This window comes from Pristiophorus japonicus, chromosome 4 (genome assembly GCF_044704955.1).
Source record: "Pristiophorus japonicus isolate sPriJap1 chromosome 4, sPriJap1.hap1, whole genome shotgun sequence".
Taxonomy (NCBI): domain Eukaryota; kingdom Metazoa; phylum Chordata; class Chondrichthyes; family Pristiophoridae; genus Pristiophorus; species Pristiophorus japonicus.
The window spans coordinates 11,260,940-11,285,767 of record NC_091980.1 but is presented as its reverse complement, the minus strand read 5'-3'; the positions used below and the strand labels follow the sequence as shown (position 1 = coordinate 11,285,767).

The 24,828-nt window shown below is 43.5% G+C and overlaps 1 protein-coding gene across 1 annotated transcript; it reads right to left on the bottom strand.

Annotated features, from left to right (window-relative positions):
* Positions 1-7,363: 7,363 nt before the first annotated feature.
* Positions 7,364-9,757, bottom strand: LOC139261952 (protocadherin-10-like). The gene has a single exon (XM_070877119.1). It carries the CDS (start codon positions 9,755-9,757, stop codon positions 7,364-7,366), a length of 2,394 nt encoding a protein of 797 aa, XP_070733220.1.
* Positions 9,758-24,828: the final 15,071 nt, after the last annotated feature.

The following is a 24,828-nucleotide window of genomic DNA, read 5'->3' as shown; positions in this document are numbered from 1 at the left end:
TTGGCCACCTTATATGCATTGGTTTTAATTTGATACTCTCCTTTATTTCCTTGGTAATCCACGGCTGGTTATCCCTTCTCTTACCACCCTTCTTTTTCACTGGAATATATTTTTGTTGAGCACTATGATAGAGCTCCTTAAAAGTCCTCCACTGCTCCTCAATTGTGCCACCGTTTAGTCTGTGTTTCCAGTCTACTTTAGCCAACTCTGCCTTCATCCCACTGTAGTCCCGTTTGTTTGAGCATAGTATGCTCGTTTGAGACAACACTTCCTCACCCTCAATCTTTATTACAAATTCAACCATACTGTGATCACTCATTCCGAGAGGATCTTTTACGAGGAGATCGTTTATTATTCCTGTCTCATTATATAGAACCAGATCTAAGATAGCTTGCTCCCTTTTAAGTTTTGTAACATAATGTTCTAAGAAACAATCCTGTATGCATTCTATGAATTCTTCCTCAAGGCTACCCCGTGCGATTTGATTTGACCAATCGATATATAGGTTAAAATGCCCCATGATTATTGCCGTTCCTTTTTCACATGCCTCCATTATTCCCTTGATTATTGTCCGCCCCACCGTGATGTTATTATTTGGGGGCCTATAAACTACGCGCACCAGTGACTTTTTTCCCTTACTATCTCTAATTTCTACCCACAATGATTCAACATTTTGTTCATTAGAGCCAATACCGTCTCTCACAACTGCCCTGATATCATCCTTTATTAACAGAGCTACCCGACCTCCTTTTCCTTCTTGTCGATCTTTCCGAATTTTCAGACACCCCTGTATGTTTAATTCCAAGTCTTGGCCACCCTGCAACCACGTTTCCATAATGGCCAGCAAATCATTCCCATTTGTAATGATTTGTGCCGTCAACTCATTTACTTTGTTTCGAATGCGGCACAGGTTTAGGTAAAGTGTTTTAATACTAGTTTTTAAACAAAGATTTTTAGTTTTGTCCCTATCTATAGCCCCTTTATATTCATACATATTATCCCTTCCAATCACCTTGTGGTTTACACTTACCCCAGTGCTACTCTGCTCTGTTGCCTCCTGCCTTTTGCATCCTTTCTTGGAGTTCTATTCATCTGAGCTCTCACCCACTCTAACTAGCTCAGAGCCCTCTCGTGGTTTCCCATCCCCCTGCCAAGCTAGTTTAAAGCACTCCCAACCGTACTATCAAAACCACCCGCGAGATCATTGGTCCCGTCTCTGTTGAGCTGTAACCTGTCCGACTTGTACAGGTCCCACCTACCCCAGAAGTGGTCCCAATTGTTCAGGAAACTAAAACCCTCCCTCCTACACCAATGTCCCAGTCACGTATTTATCTGACTAGTCTTCCTATTTCTACCCTCACTAGTACATGGCACTGGCAGTAATCCCGAGATTACCACCTTTGAGGTCCTGGCTTTCAATCTTACTCCTAGCTCCCTAAATTCAGCTTTCAGGACCTCACCTCTCTTTCTACCTATGTCGTTGGTACCAATGTGGACCACAACCATTGGCTGTTCCCCTTCCCTCCCCAGAATGTCCTGCAGTCGCTCAGTGACATTATTGACCCTTGCACCAGGGAGGCAACACACCATCCTGATGTCACTTTTGCTGCCACAGAAGCGCCTATCTGCTGCCCCAACTATTGAATCTCCTTTAATTATAGCCCTTCCCGTCTTCTTCATCCCCCCATGTGCAGCTGAGCCACCCACGGTGCTGTGGACTTGGCCCTGGCTGCACTCCCCAGAGGCATCACCGCCCTCGCCAGTAGTCAGAATAGAGTACCGGTTGGAGAGCGGGATAGCCTCAGGGGATTCCTGCACTACCTGCCTCGCCATACACTTGTGTGCGACGGTCACCCATTCCCTATCCTCCTGTACCCTTTTAATCTGTGGGGTGACCAACGCCTGAAATGAGCTATCCACGTACCTCTCGTTCTCTCGGATTCTCCTCAGTGCCTCCAGTCCTCGCTCAAGCTCCGAGACTCGGCGCTCGAGTTGGAGGAGCTGGAGACACATCCTGCACATGTGGTCATCCCCGTTGCGGCAAGCATCCAGGAATTCCCACATGTCAGAGATGTTGCATTCCATTTCAACGAGCTGCCCTGCCATCCCACTTGTTACCCTTAAATTACCCAGCAAAAACACTGACTCCCACTACACACACTAAACAGTTATTTAGTAATGTATCCTCTTATCTATTAGAACACAAAACCAAAGAGATATACTCACCAGCCGATCAGCCAACCACTGGTGTCTCATCATCTGCTGCTAGTGTGCAACTTGCATTGTTAAGCCCTTAATTCCTGAAGGGCGCAATGTCCCACTCCAAAACCTTTCAAAATTTTAACCACCTATATTCGGTCACCCCTCCACCTTCTTTTTCAAGAGAAAAGAGACCTAGCCTGTTCATCCTTTCCTGATATGGATACCCTCGCGTCTCTGGTATCATCCTTGGAAATCTTCTCTGCAACCTCTCCACTGCCTCTATGTATTTTCTATAATATGGCAACCAGAACTGTACGTGTGGCCCAACCAAGTTTCTATATTGGTATAACATAACTTCCCTACTTTTCAATTCTATGTTTGTTCCTCTCCGCTTGATGCCCTTATCCACCTCGATGGTAGAGGTCGCAGGTTTGGAGGTGGTGTCAAAGAAGCCTTGGTGAGTTGCTGGCACGAATCATGTAGATGGTCTTGCAGCCACGGTGCACTGGTGGTGGAGGAAGTGAACGTTCAAGCTGGTGGATGGAGTGCCAATCAAGTGGGGTGCTTATTCCTAGATGGGAGGGAGATTCTTCAATATTGTTGGAGCTGCACACATGCATGCAATTGGAGAATATTTCATCATATCCTGATATGTGCCTTGTTGATGGTGGAAAGGCGTTCGGGACTAAAGAAGACAGTCACTCACTGCAGAATTCCAAGCCTCTGGCCTTCTCTTGTAGCCACATTATGAAGTGATTGTTCCAGTTAAGATTCCCGTCAGTGGTGATCCAAGGATGTTGATGGTCGTGGATTTGACTATGGTTATGCCGTTGAATGTCAAGGGTAAGTGGGTAGACTCCCTCTTGTTGGAGAGAAACATTGCCTGGCACTTGAGTGCCACAAATGTTGCTTGCCACTTGACAGCACAAGTCTTAATGCTGTCCAGGTTTTACTGCATGCAGGCAAAGACTACATCATTTGCTGAAGCTTTGCGGCTGGAAGTGAAAACTGTGCAATCATCAGTGAACATCCCCACTTCTGAATTTATGTTGCCAGAAACATCATTGATGGGCCAGCTGAATATGGTTGGGCCCATGACACTGCCATCAGGAACTCCTGTTCCAATGTCCTGAGAATAAGACGAATGGCCCGCAACAACTGCAAACATCTTCTTTGTGCCAAGTATTACTCCACCCAGCAGAGAGGCTTCCACCAAAGTAAGACTGACTTCAAATTTTCTGCGGTTCTTTGAGGCCACACTCGGTCAAGTGCTACCTTGATGTCAAGGGCAGTTCCTCTCTCCTCACCTCTGGAAGTCAGAAACCAAACTGAGCAACATTGAGCAGGTTATTGGTGAGTACGTGCCACTTGATAGCACTGTCGACGACCCCTGCCATCACTTTTCTGAATCTTAAGTGCAGGTTGATTCAACTGTGACTCAGTGGGTCGCACATTCGCGTCTGCATCAGCGGTTGTGGGTTCAAGTCCAACTCCAGTAACTTGAGCATATAAACAATCTAGGCAGACAGTCCAATGCAGTGCTGAGGGATTGCTGCACTGTCTGAGGTGGAGGCTTTTGGATGAGATGTTAAACTGAGGCCGCATCTGTCCTCTGAGGTTTATGTAAAATATCCCGTGGCACTATTTCTAAGAATAGCTGGGGAGTTATCCCTCAATCAGGATAACAAAAGCAGATGATCTGGTCATTACAGAAACATAGAATTTTACAGCGCAGAAGGAGGCCATTCCGGTTCATTATGTCTGCACCAGCCGACAAAGTGCTCCACGGCCCTCGGTCAGCAGTAACCTGAAGGTTACATATAAACCTCTGAACAATGAACAATGGCAGAAAGGTAAAGAACACCCAGCCCAACCGGTCTGCCCCACACAACTGCGACACCCCTTATACTGAAACAATCTACAATCAACCCCGCAACCGGAACCATGTGATCTCCTGCGAGAGGCAAAAACCAGATAAAACCCAGGGCAATGGTTACGAAATCTGGGAAAATTCCTCTCCGACACATCCAGGCGATCGAAGCTAGTCGAGGAGATCACCGTGGCCGTATGTAATTCCCTGCAATACTTACCATCGTATCTTTGCTGGCAAACAGAGGTTATCCAGTCTAATCCCAATTAACAGCTCTAGGTTTGCAACCCTGCAGGTGGTGAGGATTTCTGCATCCACCAACCTTCCAGGAAATGAATTCTAGACGCCCACAACTCTCTGCGTACTGAAGCACGCCCTCGAATCCACTCAGAACCTTTCACCAACCACCTTAAGACTATTCCCCCTCGTAACTTACCCCTCCACCAATGGAAATAGGCCCTTGCTATCCACTATATCCAGGCCCCTCAAAATTCTGTACACCTCAATGAGGTCTCCTCTCAACTTCCTCTGTTCCTTTGCGAACAGAGGCAGCCTATACAATCTGTCATCATAGCGAATATTCTCCATTCCAGGCACCATCCTAGTAAATATCCTCCTTTGTGTAATGACGTCCATACTATAATACAGTGACCAGAATTGCATGCAGTACTCCAACTGTGGCCTAACCAGAGTATTATACAATTTAAGCATAACTGCCCTGCTCTTGTATTCTATGCATCGGTCAATAAAAGCAAGCATTCCATATGCCTTCTTAACCACCTAATCCAATTGGCCTGCTACTTTCTGTGAACAAACAGTTCAAGGTGTCTTTATACATCTACACTATTAAGTGGCCTACTGCTTAATATGTATATCCTTTCCTTATTAGCCCTCCCAATGTACATTACATTATACTTCTCCCAAGTAAATTCCTTTTGCCACTGCTCTGCCCACATAACCATTACATTGGTATGCTCCTGCATTGCATGACTTTCCTATTTATTATCAACCACACAGCCAATTTTTTGTCATCTGCAATCTTCTTAATCATACTCCCTATCTTCAAATCTAAATCATTGATATGTACCTGCAAAAGCAATGGGCCCAGTACTGAGTCCTGTGGAACTGCACTAGAAACATCCTTCAAGTCACAAAAAAAACATCAAACATTACCCTTTGCTTCCTACCTCTAAATAAAATTTGGATCCAACTAGCCACTTTGCCCTGGATCCCATGGGCTTTAACGTTTGTGACCAATCCACCATGTGGGACCTTATCAAAAGCATTGCTAAATTCCATATATACTAAATCATATGCACTACCCTCATCGACCCTCATAGTTACCTCCTCCAAAAATGCAATCAGGTTAGGCAACCATGATCTTCCCTTAACAAATCCGTGCTGACTGTCCCAAATTAATCCTTGCCTTTCCAAATGTAGATTTTCCCCTGTCTTTCAGGATTTTTTCCAATAATTTTCCTGCAACTGAGGCTAGGCTGACAGGCCTGTAATTACTTGACCTATCCCTTTCTCCCTTCTTAAGCAAGGGTACCACATTAGCGGTCCTCCAGTCCTCAGCACCATACCCAATTCCAAAGAGGACTGGAAGATGATGGTCAAAACCACAGCAATTTCGTCTTTTACTTCGCTCAGTATCCGGTGATGCATTTCATCCGGGCCTGGCGACTTATCTGCTTTCATAGCTGCTAAACCGCTTAATAACTGCTGCCTCACTATGGTTATTTCATCCAGAATTTTGCACTCCTTTCGATAGCAGTATCTGCATTACCGCTTTCCTTTGTGAAAACAGATGCAAAGTATTCATTAAGAACCATACCATCATCTTCCGCCTCCACACAAAGATTACCCACATGGTCTCTAATAGGCCCTACCCTTTCATAATTACCCACTTGGTCTTAATGCATTTTTAGTACATCTTTGCGTTGTCCTTAATTTTACTAGCCAAGAATTTTTCATGCTCTCTCGTAGCATTCCGAATATCCTTTTTAATGTTACCTCTTAACTTTCTATATTCCGCCAAAGATTCTACCATATTTAGCCATCGGAAAATGACATAAGCTTGCTTTATTTCTTTATCATCCACTGTAAGTCCCTAGACATGCAGGGGTTTCAACAATTGTTATTCCCACCCTTTTTCTTTAAGGACACATATTTGGCTTAAGCCTTCTGGAATTCCTCCTTGAATGGCTCCCATTGTTCCTACACTGAATTAACCAAAAGTAGCTGTTTCCAGACCACTGTGGCCAAATCACTCCTCAATTTAGCAAAGTTAGCGTTTCCCCAATTTGGGACTTTCATTCGATGACTATCCTTGCCCTTATCCACAATTAACTTGAATCTGACTGAATTATGGTCACTGGCACCCAAGTGCTCTACCAATAATATTCCTTCAACCTGCCCCCCAAAACTAAATACAAAATCGCACCCTCTAGTGTTGGGCTAGTTACATATTGACTAAAAAAGTCCTCTTGAATGCATTTTATGAATTCCGCCCCCTCTATAACCCTCACACTACATTTGTCCCAATCAATATTAGGACAGTTAAAATCCCCTTTGCTCCTCGTGGGAGTCTCTGAAAGTTTCCCACATTACAGCAGTGACTACACTCCAGAAGTACCTCTTTGGCAGTAAAGCACTTTGAGACATCCGGTGTTTGTGAAAGGTGCTATAAAAATCCATGTCTTTCTTTCTCGACTGATGGGGTGATAATTGATTAGATTGGATCTGTCCTGTTTTTTGTTGAAAAGACAACCTGGGCAGTTTTTCATTTTTTGTGTAGATGAGAGTGGTGTCGCTGTACTTGAACAGTTTGGCTGAATGCGTGGCTATTTCAGCAGCATGCGTTTGCAACATGGCAGCAGGATATTTTCAGAGCCCACAGCCATTTCCATATCCAGTGCACTCGGTTGTATCTTGCAATAACATAGCTGTGAGGTAATCAATAAAATACTCATGCGATACAGCACCAACTCAGCAGCGCAGAGAGAAATGACATGTTGATTATGTGCTTCAGCAAAGCAGAAATTGAAACAATTAGAAGCCAGGTTTCATGCTAAGGTTGGTTGGGTGTGTGCTACACAGGTCTGTCAGAAAGCGGCAGGAATATTTACCACCACATATAGGAACGACATGAAGCAAATTTACCATATCAAGCCCTCTACAAGCAGTGTGAGGATTGACACAAATACACAAAAATTACTTTCCAATTGATCACATAACATAACTCTTCAGCAGAGTGAATTAGCTGTCAGCATAAAAGTTGCTGTCTAATTAAGCCAACGCTTTGGTATCGCGTGCACTCACTTCATTGAAAGGCAAGGTAGGATGACAGGGTTTTAGAAACAGAAAATCGCTCTTGGATGATTCTGGTGATAAACACACGGTATACCGGTACTCTTCAGTCTGGGCAGGACCGGAATAATTAAATGGTTGGTTTGGAGCAGATGCCCGATAAGAAGGAGCATTCGAATTCCTCCGTCGGCAACAAAAGACTGTGCAGCTGTCACCTTCAGCAATATTTCCGTCTTGTTTACACTTCAAGACGACCAGAAATATGATAGTTACAAGAAACAACAACGAAGTTGATCCTAAAATAATGATTAAATAACGATTTAGATAATTAAAATCCTCCGAATGAAAGAGTTCGTCGCTTCGCTCAGACGATTTTTCAGTAACATTGGAAATGATTGAAAAGGAGATTGTGGCCGTACTGGAGAGACTCGGTTGTCCATTGTCCTTCACACAGAGGATCAGTCTTTCTATAATAATGTCTTGGTGCCTAAATCGTCGAGTTGCTCTGATATCCCCAGAGAGAAGCCCCACAGTAAACAGACTGGGATCAGTGGCCTCCAACAGTTGGTAGGAAAGCCGTGCGTTCTGACCGGAATCAGCATCAGCGGCGATTACCTTGATGAGCAGGTATCCTGGATAGACAGACTGAGGCACAATCTCCACTGATGCTGAACTGTTCCACGTTAAAGGTGAAACAATAACCGGAGCATTGTCATTTTGGTCCAAGATAATAACATTCACGGTGGCGATGCTGCTCAGTGGGGGTGAGCCAGCATCCTGGGCTTGAACTTTGATCTGGAAATGTTTCAGTTGTTCATAATCAAAGGAGCGCAGCGCGTAAATGTTCCCATTTTTGGAGTTAATCGTGAAGTATGCAGACCCAGGTACCACTTGTAACTGATTTTCCGGAATAGAATAGACAAGGTCACCATTCTGATCCAAATCAATATCTAAAGCGGTAACAGCAAATATAGAAGCACCTGGCTTATTATTTTCCATCAGAAACACGTTATATGAGGATTGCGTGAACCTCGGTGCGTTGTCGTTGATATCAGAAACTGAAACTACGATAGTTTTACTTTTTGAAAGAGGGGGAGTCCCGCCGTCCCAGGCTGAAATAGAAATGTTGTAGAGTGGGGCTTTTTCCCTATCTAGAATATCGCGTGTTACCAATTGATACTCATTCCTTGAAGATTTTTGAAGTTTGAATGGAACAACCCCGAGAATTTGACACTGTACCTGTCCATTTTTCCCTGAATCTAAATCTTTGACACTAATGACGGCTATTACCGTCCCGGGCACGCAATCTTCAGAGACCGAGCTGGATACCGACGTCACCTCTACCACGGGGAAATTATCATTAACGTCAATTAATGCTACAATAACTTTGGCGTGTCCTGCCAATGCAGGTAAAGCATTGTCCACAGCTTGTACATCAAGTTCATAAACACTTGATTCTTCAAAATCCAGTCTTCCTTCAACTCTGATCTCTCCAGTTTCCGCTTCCAATTTGAACAATTCGCGAATCATGTGTGAAACATGATTGGTGAAAGAATATGTTAGATCAGCGTTCGTGCCTTCATCCAAATCAGCAGCGTTGATTTTGGTAACTAAAGTACCTTTAGCGGCGTTCTCTGCTACTGTCGCCCTGTATATTTCGTGATTAAATATAGGTGCGTTGTCATTGACGTCCAGCACAGCAATGATAATGCGAGCTGTGCCAGATCTGTGGGGAATCCCACCGTCAATGGCCGTCAGTACAAGATCAAATGTTGACTGTTCTTCACGGTCCAAGGTATTCTCTAATAACAGCTCCGCACTTTTACTCCCATCTTTTCTGATTTGCACTTTAATACCGAAGTGCTCGTTTGGACTGATCTGATAAGTGCTGATTGTGTTTGTGCCCACGTCCCGGTCGTGTGCGCTCTCAAGATGGAAGCGCGCCCCCGGCGCATTGCTCTCACTGATGTGTAGAGAAAATTCATCCTGGGAAAAATTCGGTGAATTATCATTAACATCTAATATTTCCACTACAACTCGATGCATCGCCAAAGGATTGTCCAGCGCAACTTGCAAAGACAGGGAACAGGTGGAGCTTTGTCTGCAGAGCAGTTCTCGGTCGATTCTTTCATTAACAAATAAAATCCCATTCTCCAGATTTACCTCCATGTATTGCTTCTTCTCACCAGAGACCAGCCGGAACTTACGGGCCGATAATTCCCAAACGTTTAATCTTAAATCCTCAGCGATATTCCCCACAAAGGCCCCGTGCTCCAGCTCCTCGGGAATCGAGTAGCGAATCTGTCCCGAAACCAGGTCCGACACACAGAGCAGGAAAATGAAAGACGCCCCGTTCATCAGCACACTCGCCATTGTTCTGACTGCTGGATGTTAATGTAAAAATATGGCGATCTCCGCAAATCGTTTACATTATCTGCAATATTGAGCCACATATAATTCGATCGCCGATATTAAATCGAGAAGTTCAAATATTAAACCTGAACTGTATTGTTGAACATGGCCGCACAACGTAAACGCAGACACAGCATCTCGCTGTCCCTCTCTCTTTCTCTTCGCTTCAGTCTGTGTTTCCCTGATGGGGGAGGGGGTAGATCTCTGTCAGCGTCTCAGCTTCTAATTGGTAGACAGCGCCACAAAGAGTCTCAACCAATAACTGCACCAAACGTGTTTCTTAAAGCTGCACTGTTTCGATATTGTAATACAACAGACCACTACATTTAAGATTATGCAACTGAAATTTTCAGATACACATCGAATAATGTGGTTCATTTTTAAAATTAGTATACATTTTGCTATGCATTCGAAATACTGATCTTCCCCATAATTATGTACATTGCAGCAGCAGCGGATCGGTACCAGATGTATTTTCCTATTTAAAGAGTCAAACTATGAAGCGCATCGTATAATAGATGAATGGCTGCACCGCCGAGCAGCAGCATCGGTCTGCTGCCTATATCGCTTATCTTCAGTCTTACAATGCTGCCCCAATCACTGGAGCTGGGAATTCGTCGGGTCGCTATGTGCAGCCATACACTAAACGCATTGATGAAGAGTTCAGCTGATTAGCATTTCAGGCGCATCGTAAACAGCAAAATGCCAAATTAGACACTTGCTTGTCGCTAATCTGCAGATCAACCCGATCAACTTCCCCCACACTCCTCGCTCGTGTCACGGTGCCCAACTCGTCATTCTAGTATCTCTCTTCCGACCTACCGAAAGCTTTTGACTGACGAACTGAATATGGATCAATCATTAGTGAAGATACCAGCGTTTTAAAGTATTTATTTCACTTTGCAATAGGCTTGAATTTTAACTGTAAAACTGATCCAAGGCCAAAACAATACATTTCATTAGTTACATCGAATATGACGCGATTGTGCGCAAAGGACATTTTTTACATGCCAATTGAAAGACTATATTCGGTGTTTTATTCGGTCCATTGCAACGTGCGGCATAAGTATTACGCTGGTGACTTACGTATATTTTACCAACTTTCGAAAAATATTGATCAAAACAGAAAAGATTGTGATGGTGGGCTTTGTCCATTGACCAGAGGGCTAAGTGGTATGCTACATTTTTTCTCTGGCTATGAAAAATATATAGTAATACAAATTGCTGATCGAAATATTCAAAGCAGATGTGAAAGCAAATAAAAAAGATTTCGTTATGCCTTTTCACCATTCGCTGAAAGCAACCAGCGAATGTTAACAAACTAAACAAGTTCTCGGACAACGGCGAAGAACAAACACTAAATTGTTGCAATGACAACAACCCAGAGTAGTAGATTTCAATTCCTTGCAATATTTTTAACAAAAGCTAAATTTCAGTCTTCTGTAGATCCTGAATACCTCACTTATCTACATGTTTGAGTATAATAGCAGTGGAATGGTTCTCATGCTGAAGTGTGTGAACTGCCTACATTGCGGTATATCATGGGGTAATTGTTGACTTTGTGCGATCGTGTAAAACGGATAATAGCGAGCCGGCAGTCCGTTTTTCATCTCACTCGATTTCTATTTCCATTAATTTCAAAGGCATACATTAGTAACTTTTCGAGAGCTAAGTCATCGGTCACCAGTTGTTTAGGAATAAGGAGACTTTCTCGAAGTGAAGTTTCCAATCAGACTGAAATTCCCAACACAACACACGACTTCTATGGCCTTAGCCACGGCGTTGGTGTTCATCATTTCTGTAAAGATCTGATGATGTGTTCTATTTAAAGTGGAGGCAATGGCTAGCGCACAGGGAATGCCATTGAGGTCGGTCTCCTAAATGGGATTGTCATGCATTAGTTGTCATCGTTTAGACCATGCATTTGTCAGGATTTCACAGCCTACTTGGCATCTGCCAACAATCAACCATAGACATATGAAAACAATCTCAGGTAACACATATGAATCATATTCTTGCATTCTTCCATAATATATTTTCTAGTCATATATCAATTTGCTTTGCCGTTATTCAACAGGGAATCGCTTTAGTGGACTCCGAATTTTTCTCTGTACCAGTTCGTTCCGTTTCTGTTTGTTGCCAGAATTGTTCTCGTTGAGTCAAAATTCGGTTTCGTCTCTGCCCTAAGTTGGAATTTAGTTCTATGAGCACCATTGTGAGGCATTTCACAGAAGCTCACTTAATCTTTGACATTCTAAAATTAAACAAAAAGATTTGAACTTTCCACAGTTGGAAACGTTGTTTTTGTTCATTCATGGGATGTGGGCGTCGCTGGCAACGCCAGCATTTATTGCCGATCCTTAATTGCCCTTGAGAAGATGAATCTTGCCGCTCTTCGCCCCTCCTGTTGTGCCTGCCCGCACTGCAATCAGTGACCTGGCTTCATAGCCATCACCCTCCTGCAGCAGCACCCGCTGCTCCCTGCAGTGGTATGCCGAAGCACATTCCTCCCTCCAATGGCCCTGGCCTGCTGATGGTCTTGCAGGCCGGGACTGCGCCGATTTCTGGGCCGGGCCACCGCACGCTGCTCCCCCCAATGGTCCCGGCCCACGAGAGGCGTAAATCTGGGACGCAGAAGAAACGAGGGTCCAGGGGCAGCACGGGCCAGCCCACACTTGCAAAATGTTTGCGCGCTCGGTGTGTCCAGCAGAGCTGGTCTCCAGTTAGTCTTGGGTAAACCTTGCCACTGGACAAAGACCTAGCTCTATCAAGCCCATGCGGTGGCTGGCACAGAGAGAATGATTCACTTGTGGGGAAGAGCATCCTCGAGGCACCGACCACCACACGTTAGAAAAATCCAAGCAAAGGCATCTTCCACTTTCATGATGTAGTTTGGGATCTGGAATATTAGGTCCTTCATTGAAATACCTATGAAGTCATCCGTTTTTGGCGTGGAAGCAAGTCACTTCGAGGGACTGCCTATGATGATGATGATAAGGTGGTAGTTGGCCGTCTTCTTGAACACAACATTCTGTGTGGAGAAGGTACTCAAACAGTGCTGTTAGGTATAGAATTCTAGAATTTTGACCCAGCCAGGATGAAGTAATGGCAATAATTTCCAAAGTCATAATTCTGTCAGACGTGGAGCGGAAATTTGAGGTGGTGTTTTACATAGGATTACATAGAATATACGGCATAAAAACAGGCCATTCGGTCAACTAGTCCATGACGGCATTTATTCTCAACTTCAGCCTTCTCCCGTCTTTCTTCATCTAAATCTATCAGCATAATTCTATATTCCCTTCCTCCTCATATGCTTGCCGAGCCTCGCCTTAAATGCATCTATACTATTGGCTTCAACCACACCCTATGGTAGCGAGTTCCACATTCTCACCACTCTTTGTGTAAATAATTTTCTTCCGAATTCCCTATTGGATTTCTTGGTGACTATCTTATATTGATGGCCTCGAATATTCTCGTGTCAACAAGTGGAATAATTCTCTCTGTACCCACTCTATTAAAACCTGATGTGGAGCGTTACAGAGATATTCAACACAGTCTGATTTGGTTTAAAGTAAAGCTGTTTATCATGTTAACGTGAGAGGAGTCTCCACGTCTGAGCCTCCCCAGCGCCTCCAGTCTCTCCCTCTCTCTCTCTGAACAACATTTCGGCATGACTTATATACTGTTATTCGACTTATTTTGGTCGGCAGTACGTTCGTTCAAAATTCGCATGAAGTTTGTAGTTTGTACATTCAAAGCCGTTTTAGCTTCATAGCACTAGCAAACTATGCCTTTCACAGTAAGCTACATCCCGCACTCGCGCTGCTGACGTTATATCAGGGGACTTACCTTAGCTAAAGAATGCCCGCATTGTACATGTACATATTGTATCAGCAGCTGCTGCTAGTGTGAAAGTTGCATTGTTAAGCCCTTAATGTCCCACTCCAAAATATTTCACAATTTTAAAGACCTTTATTCGATCACCTCTTCACTTTCTTTTTCAAGAAAAAGGAGACCCAGCCTATTTATCCTTTCCTGATATGGAAATCGTTTCTGCACCCGCTCCAGTGCCTCTATGCCCTTTCTATAATAAGGCAACCAGAAGTAAACGCAGTACTCTAAGTGTGGTCCAACCAAGTTTCTATACAGGTTTAATATAATTTCCCTACTTTTCAATTATATGTGTGTTCCTATGCGTTTGATGCCCTTCTTCTTCTCGATGTTAGAAGTTGCAGATTTGGATGGGGTGTCGAATTGGAGAGTTGCTGGCGTGAATCTTGTTGATGGTCTTGCAGCCACGATGCACTGGTGGTGGAGAGAGCGAAAGTTTAAGGTGGTGGTTGGAGTGGCGATCAAGTGGGGTGTTTCTTGCTAGATGGGAGGGAGACTCTTCAATGTTGTTGGAGCTGCAATCATGCATGCTATTGGAGAGTATTTCTTCACAGTCCTGATATGTGTCTTGGAGAAACGTAAAAACACAGAAACATAGAAAATAAATGCAGAAGTAGGCATTCGTCCCTTCGAGCCTGCACCGCCATTCAATATGATCATGGCTGATCATGCAACTTCAGTACCCCATTCCTGCTTTCTCTCCATACCCCTTGATCCCTTTAGCCATAACGGCCACATCTAACTCCCTTTTGAATTGTGGAAAGGCGTTGGGGAGTCAAGAAGAGAGTCAATCGCTGCAGAATACGTAGCCTCTGACCTTCTTTTGTAGCCACATTAATGATGTGATTGTTCCAGTTAAGATTCTCGTCAGTGTTAATACCAGGATGCTGAGGGTTCGGGATTCGACTATTGTTATGCCATTGACTATCAAGGTTAAGTGGTTAGACTCACTCTTTTGGGAGAGAAGCATTGTCTGGCACCTGAGTGGCACAAATGTTACTTGCCACTTGACAACACAAGCCTTAATGCTGTCCAGGTCTTACTCCATGCAGGCAAAGATGATTTCATTATCTGAAGATTTGTAGCTGGAAGTGAAAACTGCAATCATCAGTGAACAACCCCACTTCTGAACTTATGTTGGCGGGAACATCATTGATGAGCCAGTTGAATATGCTTGGGCCCAGGACACTGTCATGAGGAACTCCTGCACCAATGTCATGAGATTTAGATGAATAGCCCGCAATAACTGCAAACATCTTCTTTGTGCTAGGTATAAATCCAGCCAGCAGAGAGTTTTCCCCCAAAGTCAGACTGATTTCAAAGTTTCTATGGTTTGTTGATGTCACAGTCGGTCAAATGCTACCTTCATGTCAAGGGCAGTTCCTCTCTCCTCACCTCTTGAATTGAGAAACCAAATTGAGCATCATTGGGCAGGTTATTGCTGAGTACATGCCACTTGATAGCGCTGTCGACGACACCTTCCATCACTTTGCTGATCATTGGGTGCAGGCTGTTTCAGCTGTGTCTCAGTGGGTAGCGTACTCACCACTGCATCAGCGGTTGTGGGCTCAAGTCCCACTCCATTAACGTGAGCATAGAAACATCCTAAGCTGACAATCCAGTGCAGTGCTCAGGGACTGCTGCACTATCGGTGTTGCCGCCTTTGGGATGAGACAATCAAATGAGGCCCAGTCTGTCCTCTGAGCTTGATGTAAAATATCCCGTGGCGCCATTTCGAAGAATAGCAGGGGAGTTATCCCTCAATCAGCAAAACAAAACCAGATGATCTGGTCATTATAGAAACATAGAAATTTACAGTACAGAAGGAGGCCATTTCAGCTGATCATGTCCATGCCGGCCGAAAAAGAGCCGCACGGATCTTGGTCAGCAGCCCTGAAGGTTGAATATAAACCTATGAACAATGAACAATGGCGGAAAGGTAAAGAGCACCCAGCCAACCGATCTACCCCACACTGCGACACCTCTTATACTGAAACATTGTACACTCCACCCCCAATCAGAGCCATGTGATCTCCTGGGAGAGGCAAAAACCAGATAAAAACCCAGGGCAATTGGGGAAATAAATCTGAGAAAATTCTTCTCCGACCGATCCAGGTGATCGGAACTAGTCGAGGAGATCACCGTGGCCGTATTCAATTCCCTGCAGTACTTACCATCGTAACTGTGCTGGCCAACAGAGGTTATCCAGTCTAATCCCAATTACCAGCTCTAGGTCCATAACCCTGCAGGTCGTGAGGATTTCTGCAACCACCACCGTTCAAGGGAGTGACTTCCAGACCCCCACAACCCTCTGCGTGAAGAAGCACGACCTCACATCCCCTCTGAACCTTCCACCAGCCACCTTAAAACGATGCTCCCACATAATTGACCCCTCAACCAATGGAAATAGGCACTTGCTATCCACTATATCCAGGCCCTTCAAAATATTCTATACCTCAATGAGGTCTCCTCTCAACCTGTTCTGTTCCAATGCGAACAGACCCAGGCTATCCTCAGGGTGAAGATTCCCCATTCCAGGCAGCATCCTAGAAAATCTCCTCTGCACCCTCTCTTGTGCAATCACGTCTGCCCTATAATACAGCGACCAGAGCTAGAACATAAGACTATAAGAACATAAGAATTAGGAACAGGAGTAGGCCATCTAGCGCCTCGAGCCTGCTCCACCATTCAACAAGATCATGGCTGATCTGGCCGTGGACTCAGCTCCACTTACCCACCCGCTCCCCGTAATCCTTAATTCCCTTATTGGTTAAAAATCTATCCATCTGTGACTTGAATACATTCAATGAGCTAGCCTCAACTGCTTCCTTGGGCAGAGAATTCCACAGATTCACAACCCGCTGGGAGAAGAAATTCCTTCACAACTCGGTTTTAAATTGGCTCCCCCGTATTTTGAGGCTGTGCCCCCAAGTTCTAGTCTCCCCGACCAGTGGAAACAACGTCACTGTCTCTATCTTGTCTATCCCTTTCATGATTTTAAATGTTTCTATAAGATCACCTCTCATCCTTCTGAACTCCAACGAGTAAAGACCCAGTCTACTCAATCTATTATCATAAGGCAACGCCCTGCTCTCCGGAATCAGCCGAGTGAATCGTCTCTGTACCCCCTCCAAAGCTAGTATATCCTTCCTTAAGTAAGGTGACCAAAACTGCACGCAGTACTCCAGGTGCAGCCTCACCAATACCCTATACAGTTGCAGCAGGACCTCCCTGCTTTTGTACTCCATCCCTCTCGCAATGTAGGCCAACATTCCATTCGCCTTCCTGATTACGTGCTGCACCTGCAAACTAACTTTTTGGGATTCATGCACAAGGATCGTTCAGCCAGTCTGCCTGCCTCTCTTCCGCACATACATCCGGTCCAGGGTGTCCCTGGAGATGAAGCACGCGGTGTCCACCGGTACGCTCGCGGCCTTCCGCGAGAGGTGGGCACCGGAGGGACTGGAGTGCAACATCACGCCCGGCAACCAAATTTTAATTTGATTTTATGTTTTTAAGTTAATTTGTTTTAATTGCCAATGCTTTTAGTGTCCCCCTCCCCTTTTATAGGGGGCAATTGGAGAAAAATTCAATTCTGTGCCAAAAATAAAATGGCAATGTAAATGTTGGTGTTTCCCCCAGATCGGGGGGCACGGTTTAATGTTTTTCCGTTAACTCCCTAAAAGAGTTTCATGCACAAGGACCCCAGGTCCCTCTGCACCGCAGCATGTTGTAATTTCTCCCCATTCAAATAATATTCCCTTTTACTGTTGTTTTTCCCAAGGTGGATGACCTCACACTTTCCGACATTGTATTCCATCTGCCAAACCTTATCCCATTCGCTTAACCTTTGTAAATCTCTTTGCAGCCTCTCTGTGTCCCCTACACAACCCTCTTTCCCACTAATCTTTGTGTCATCTGCAAATTTTGTTACACTACACTCTGTCCCTTCTTCGAGGTCATCTATGTATTTTGTAAACAGTTGTGGTCCCAGCACCGATCCCTGTGATACACCACTAACCACCTATTTCCAACCCGAAAAGGACCCATTTATCCCGACTCTCTGCTTTCTACTAGCCAGCCAATTCTCTATCCATGCTACGTACCTTTATCTTCTGCAGTAACCTTTTGTGTGGCACCTTATCGAATGCCTTTTGGAAATCTAAATACACCACATCCATCGGTACACCTCTATTCACCATGCAGGTTATATCCTCAAAGAATTCCAGTAAAATAGTTAAACATGATTTCCCTTCATGAATCCATGCTGCGTCTGCTTGATTGCACTATTCCTATCTAGATGTCCCCCTATTTCTTCCTTAATGATAGTTTCAAGCATTTTCCCCACTACAGATGTTAAACTAACCGGCCTATAGTTACCTGCCTTTTGTCTGCCCACTTTTTTAAACAAAGGCGTTACATTAGCTGCTTTCCACTCCGCTGGTACGTCCCCAGTGTCCAGAGAATTTTGGTAGATTATAACGAAAGCATCTGCTATAACTTCCGCCATCTCTTTGAATACCCTGGGATGCATTTCATTAGGACCAGGGGACTTGTCTACCTTGAGTCCCATTAGCCTGTCCAGCACTACCCCCCTAATGAGAGTGATTGTCTCAAGGTCCTCCCTTCCCACATTCCTGTGACCAGCAATTTTTGGCATGGTTTTTGTGTCTTCCACTGTGAAGACTGAAGCAAAATAATTGTTTAATGTCTCAGCCATTTCCACATTTCCCATTATTAAATCCCCCTTCTCATCTTCTAAGGGACCAACATTGAATTTAGTCACTCTTTTCCGTTGTATATATCTGTAAAAGCTTTTACTATCTGTTTTTATGTTTTGCGCAAGTTTACTTTCGCAATCTATCTTTCCTTTCTTTATTGCTTTCTTAGTCATTCTTTGCTGTCGTTTAAAATTTTCCCAATCTTCTAGTTTCCCACTAACCTTGGCCACCTTATACGTATTTGTTTTTAATTTGATACTCTCCTTTATTTCCTTGGTTATCCACGGCTGGTTATCCCTTCTCTTACTGCCCTTCTTTTTCACTGGAATATATTTTTCTTGAGCACTATGATAGAGCTCCTTAAAAGTCCTCCACTGTTCCTCAATTGTGCCACCGTTTAGTCTGTGTTTCCAGTCTACTTTGGCCAACTATGCCCTCATCCCACTGTAGTCCCCTTTGTTTAAGTGTAGTATGCTCGTTTGAGACACTACTTCGTCACCTTCAATCTGTATTACAAATTCAACCATACTGCGATTACTCATTCCGAGAGGATCTTTTACTAGGAGATCGTTTATTATTCCTGTCTCATTACACAGGACCAGATCTAAGATAGCTTGCTCACTTGTAGGTTCTGTAACATACTGTTCTAAGAAACAATCCCGTATGCATTCTATGAATTCCTCCTCCAGGCTACCCCGGCCGATTTGAGTTGACAAATCGATATGTAGGTTAAAATCCCCCATGATTACTGCCGTTCGTATTTCACATGCCTCCATTATTGCCTTGATTATTGCCCGCCCCACCGTGAAGTTATTATTTGGGGGCCTATAAACTACGCCCACCAGTGACTTTTTTCCCTTACTATCTCTAATCTCTACCCACAATGATTCTACATTTTGTTCATTAGAGCCAATATCGTCTCTCACAACTGCCCTGATATCATCCTTTATTAACAGAGCTACCCCACCTCCTTTCCCTTCTGTCTATCCTTCCGAATCGTCAGATACCCCTGTATGTTTAATTCCCAGTCTTGGCCACTCTGCAACCACGTTTCTGTAATGGCCACCAAATCATACCCATTTGTAATGATTTGTGCCATCAACTCATTTACTTTATTTCGAATGCTGCGTGTGTTTAGGTCGAGTGTTTTAATACTAGTTTTTAAACCATGATTTTTAGTTTTGACCCCTCCTGCAACCCCTTTATGTTCAGTGGCCCTTTATGTTTTTTGCCTTGGGTTTCTCTACCCTCCACTTTTACTCATCACCTTTCTGTCTTTTGCTTTTGTCTCCTTTTTGTTTCCCTCTGTCTCCCTGCATTGGTTCCCATCCCCCTGCCATATTAGTTTCACTCCTCCCCAACAGCACTAGCAAACACTCCCCCTAGGACATTGGTTCCAGTCCTGCCTAGGTGCAGACTGTCTGGTTTGTATTGCTCCCACCTCCCCCAGAACCGGTTCCAATGCTCCAGGAATTTGAATCTCTCCCTGCTGCACCACTGCTCAAACCACGTATTCATCTGAGCTATCCTGCGATTCCTACTCTGACTAGCACGTGACTAGAGCTGCAAGCAGTTGTCCAACTGTGGCCTAACCAGAGTATTATACAATTTAAGCATAACTTCCCTGCTCTTGTATTCTATGCCTCGGCCAATAAAGGCAAGCATTCCGTATGCCTTCTTAACCACCTATTCCAGCTGGCCTGCTACTTTCCATGATATGTGAACAAACACTCAAAGGTGCCTTTATTCATCTACACTATTAAGTGACCTACTGCTTAATGTATATCCTTTCCTTATTAGTCCTCCCAATATGCTTTACCTCACACTTCTCCCAATTAAATTACTTTTGCCACTGCTCTGCTCACCTAACCAGTAGATTGGTATGCTCCTGCAGTCCATGACGTTCCTCTACATCATCAATCACGCAGAAAATGTTAGTGTCATCTGGAAACTTCTTAATCATACTGCTGATCTTCAAATCTAAATCATTAATATATACCAGAAACAGGAAGGAGCCCAGTACTGAGCCCTGTGGAAACCACTGGAAACATCATTCCAGTCACAAAAACATCCATCAACCATTACCTTTTGCTTCCTACCTCTGTCAATTTTGGATCCAACTAGCCACTTTGCCCTGGATCCCATGGGTTTTAACCTACATGACCAGTCCACCATGTGGGACCTTATCAAAAGCTTTGCTAAAGTCCATATACACCACATTGTACGCACAACCCTCATCGATCCTCTTAGTTACCTCCTCAAAAAATTCAAACAGGTAGTCAAACATGATCTTCCCATAACATTTCCATGCTGCCTGCGCATAATTAATCCTTCCCTTAACAAATGCAGATTTATTCTGTCTTTCAGGACTTTTTCCAATAATTTTCCCACAACTGAGGCGCGACTGACAGGCCTGTAATTACTTGGCCTATCCCTTTCTCCCTTCTTTAGCAAGGGTATTACATTAGCCAGTCCTCCGGCAGCATGCCCAAATACAAAGGGGACTGGAAAATGATGGTCAAAGCCTCAGCTATTGTGTCTTCTACTTCACTCAACAACCTGCGATGCATTTCATCCAGGCCTGGGGAATTATCTACTTTCATAGTTGCTAAACCCCTTAATACATCCTCTCTCACTATGTTTATTTCATCCAGAATTTCACAGTCCTGCTCGATAGCCGTATCTGCCTTGCCACTTTCAGTTCTGAAAACAGATGCAACGTACTCATTAAGAATCACCACCAACATCTTCTGCCTCCTGGCAAAGATTACCCTCATGGTCTCTAATAAGCCGTACCCGTTCATCATTACCCTTTTGCTCTTAATATATTTAGAGAACATCTTTGGGTTGTCCTTAATTTTACTAGCCAAGAATTTTTCATGCTCTCTCTTTGCATTCCGAATATAGTTCTTAATGTTACCCCTTAACTTTCTATATTCCGCCAAAGATTCTATCATATTAGGCACCAGTATATGACATAAGCTTCCTTTTTCTTCTTCTTTATCATCGCCTGTGAGTCCCTAGACATACAGGGGGCTCAACAATTGTTATTCCCACCCTTTTTCTTTAAGGGCACATGTTTGGCCTGAGCATTTCGGAACTCCTCCTTAAAAGTCTCCACCTGTTCCGACAGTGATTTAAATAAAAGTAGCTGTTTGAAGTCCAATGTGGCCAAATCACTCAACTTAGCAAAGTTAGCTTTTCCCCAATTTGGAACTTTTATTCCAGGCTTATCCTTGTCCTTATCCTTAACTAACTTGCATCTGACTGAATTATGGTCACTGGCACCCAAATACTCGCCCAATAATACCGCTTAAACTGCCCAGCTTCATTCCACTAAACTAAATCCAAAACCGCTGCCTCTTGTGTTGGGCTTGTTACATACTGACTATAAAAGTTTTGTTGAATGCATTTTAAGAATTCCGCACACTCTATACTCTTCACACTATATTTGTCCCAATCAATATTAGGATAGTTAAAATCTTTGTGGGAGTCTGGGGGGGTTTCTCACATTACAGCTGTGGCTACACTCCAGAGGTACTTCATTGGCAGTAAAGCGCTTTGAGACATTCGGTGTTTGTGAAAGGCACTATATAAGTGAATTCTTTCTTTCTTGACTGATGGGGTGATAATTGATTAGTTTGGATTTGTCCTGTTTTTGATGAAAAGACATATCTGGGATATTTTTCATAATTCTTGTAGATGCCAGTGTTGTCGCTGTACTTCAACAGCTTGGCTAAATGCATGGGAAGTACAGAAGCATGGGTCTGCAGCATGGTAGTGGGATGTTTTCAGAGCCCATAGCCTTTGCTGTATCCAGTGCACTTGGTTGTATCTTGCAATAACGTAGCTATGAGGTTACAGATTGTAGTAGCATACTAATAGCTGAAAGCGCCTAATGGTTGCTGTTTTCAGCTTCTAGGCCTGTTCTGAATCCATTCCATTTTACATGGTCGCAGTGGTACACAACACATTGGAGGGTGAAGATGGAAATTCGTCACCACAAGGACTGTCACTCGTGCCAATGCTGTCATGGACAGAGGCATCTGCGTCAGATAGATGGGTGTGGACGAGGTCACGTCATTTTCTCCCTCGTCTTGGTTCTTTTACCATCTGCCGCAGTCCTCGTCTGGCATATATAACCTTCTAAACTAGGACAGCTCGGTCAGTAATACGACAAGCGAACGCCTCTTAGTGATGAACATTGAAATCACGAACGCAGAGTACATTCTGTGCCCTTGCTGCCCTCAGTGTTTCGTCCAAGTGATGTCCAATGTGGACAAGTAACGATTCATCAGGTATGGGTGGTAAGTGATAAAAAGTAGCAGGTTTCTTTGCTGATGTTTGACCTGATGACATGAGACTTCCTGGGGTCTGGATTAAATTTTGAAGACTCCTTCGCAACTGTATGCCACTGAGCCGTAGTGGTGATGGAGTCTGAGACGTTGGCTGAAAGATTTGCTTAACTAGGCTGTGAGACACCTTCCCTAATTCCTGCAGAAGCGATTCGTTCCATCTGACTTCACAATCCAAATTCCGTTCAGAGAATCACAGCAATATGCAAAACTATCAGGGCCCAGCACAGGACGGAGTACGGCTTTCTAATGAAAATGTCAATGAGGTCATAATTGGACCTTTCAGTCGACATTCTTAATCATATTGTTGTGAACTCTGTAATTGTTTCGATTTTATTTATTTTAATTACATATTTTAAACATTAGAAACATTAGTTGCTGGGGAAAATAGCAAACAAAAGCATTTACACAAGCATATTGAATTATTTGCAAGAACGCAGTGACTGGATTGTATGATCAGAGGGTCGTATACTCTCTTTATAAAACAATAGCTAGCATGCAAGACACAAGCTGTGACACGAAATTGTGACACCATTAGCATTGAGAATATCTATTACGGTATCAACTACAGAGCAACCAATGCTGCAGTTATTCACAATGAACATTTTACGAGTCGCGGTTACCCAATTTGTTATCAACTAGATTACTTCACCAACAACCCTGTGTATTATGGAAAGTCAGAAGCAAATCTGAAAAATAGTTGGATTTCAAAAATTTGATTGAATGATTACATTGGGCCATAAATTGCGGCCCTTCCCGCGTTGTGCGATGTGTGCACATGCCCGAGAAGGCCGCACAATTTCCGAGCGTATGCATGCGAAGCACATGCGCCTAAACCCTGCGATATTTCAAAATTTCCATTGAAACATCACACACATCCTCAGGAGAAGGGGCTTTCCGGACGGCGATTTTGGCTATTTGCCCAAACCCTGTCCAGCAGATGTCCTTAAATATCTTAAGCCTGGTAAAAGCAAATTACTACTAATTTTTATAATAAAAACCCTTTCAATTAAGGTATGTTTATTTTTAACCCTATTAAAGCATATTACTAAAAAAAATTTTTTTTAAATTTTGTTCTAAAACGTTAAATTTAATTCAATTTCAATTAACAAAAAAATGGCAGAGCAATTGAACAAATACTAGGGGACCAAGGGTCTAGCGGGAAGGAGGAACTGAAGGAAATCTTTATTAGACGGGAAATTGTGGTAGGGAAATTGATAGGATTGAAGGCTGATATAGCCCTGGGGCCTGATAGTCTGCATTTGTGTTAAGAGATAGAAACATAACATTTTATCAATAACTTTTATATTAAAAACCCTGTCCATTAAGGTAAGATTATTTTACCCCTATTAAAACATATTAAAAATTTCAAAAAATATTTTATTTTGTCAAAAACATTTAATTAAATTCAAATCAAATTAATTTTAAATATGTAAAGTGTTTTTCTTATTTATTTAAAATATTTGTGTCTTACAGGGTATTCCCATTCACAGAAATAGGTATCTCCGAACAAACAGAACTCACCTTAACTGTGAATATGGAAACGCCATTTTCATTTGTTCGACCGGCCCACGTGATCCCACGCTGCACATATGCACCTGGAATACGTGAGCCCATATGTGGCAAGTGCCACAAGGTACTTTGGTTAAAAAAATTCTGTCGGAGGAGCCCGCCCGTAGGAAGCCTCTGACCGCAATTTCTGGGGCATTTTTGTCTTAAGATATAACCAGTAAAATACACATGCGATACAACACTAACGCAGCAGCGCAAAGAGAAACGACATTTTGATTATGTGCTTTAGCAAAGCAGAAATTGAAACAATTAGAAGCCAGGTTTCATGCTAAGGTTAGTTGGGTGTGTGCTACTCAGGTCTGTCAGAAAAGCGGCAGGAATATTTACCACCCCTTATAGGAACAACATGAAACACATTTACCATATCAAGCCCTCTACTAGCAATGTGAGCATTGAGACAAATGCACAAAACCTACTTTCTAATTGATCACATAGCATATATCTCTTTAGCAGGGTGAATTATCTGTCAGCATAAAAGTTGTTGTCTAAA

Coding starts and splice junctions, on each gene's coding strand:
- LOC139261952 (XM_070877119.1), bottom strand. CDS start 9,757: ATGGCGAGTGTGCTGATGAACGGGGCGTCTTTCATTTTCCTGCTCTGT.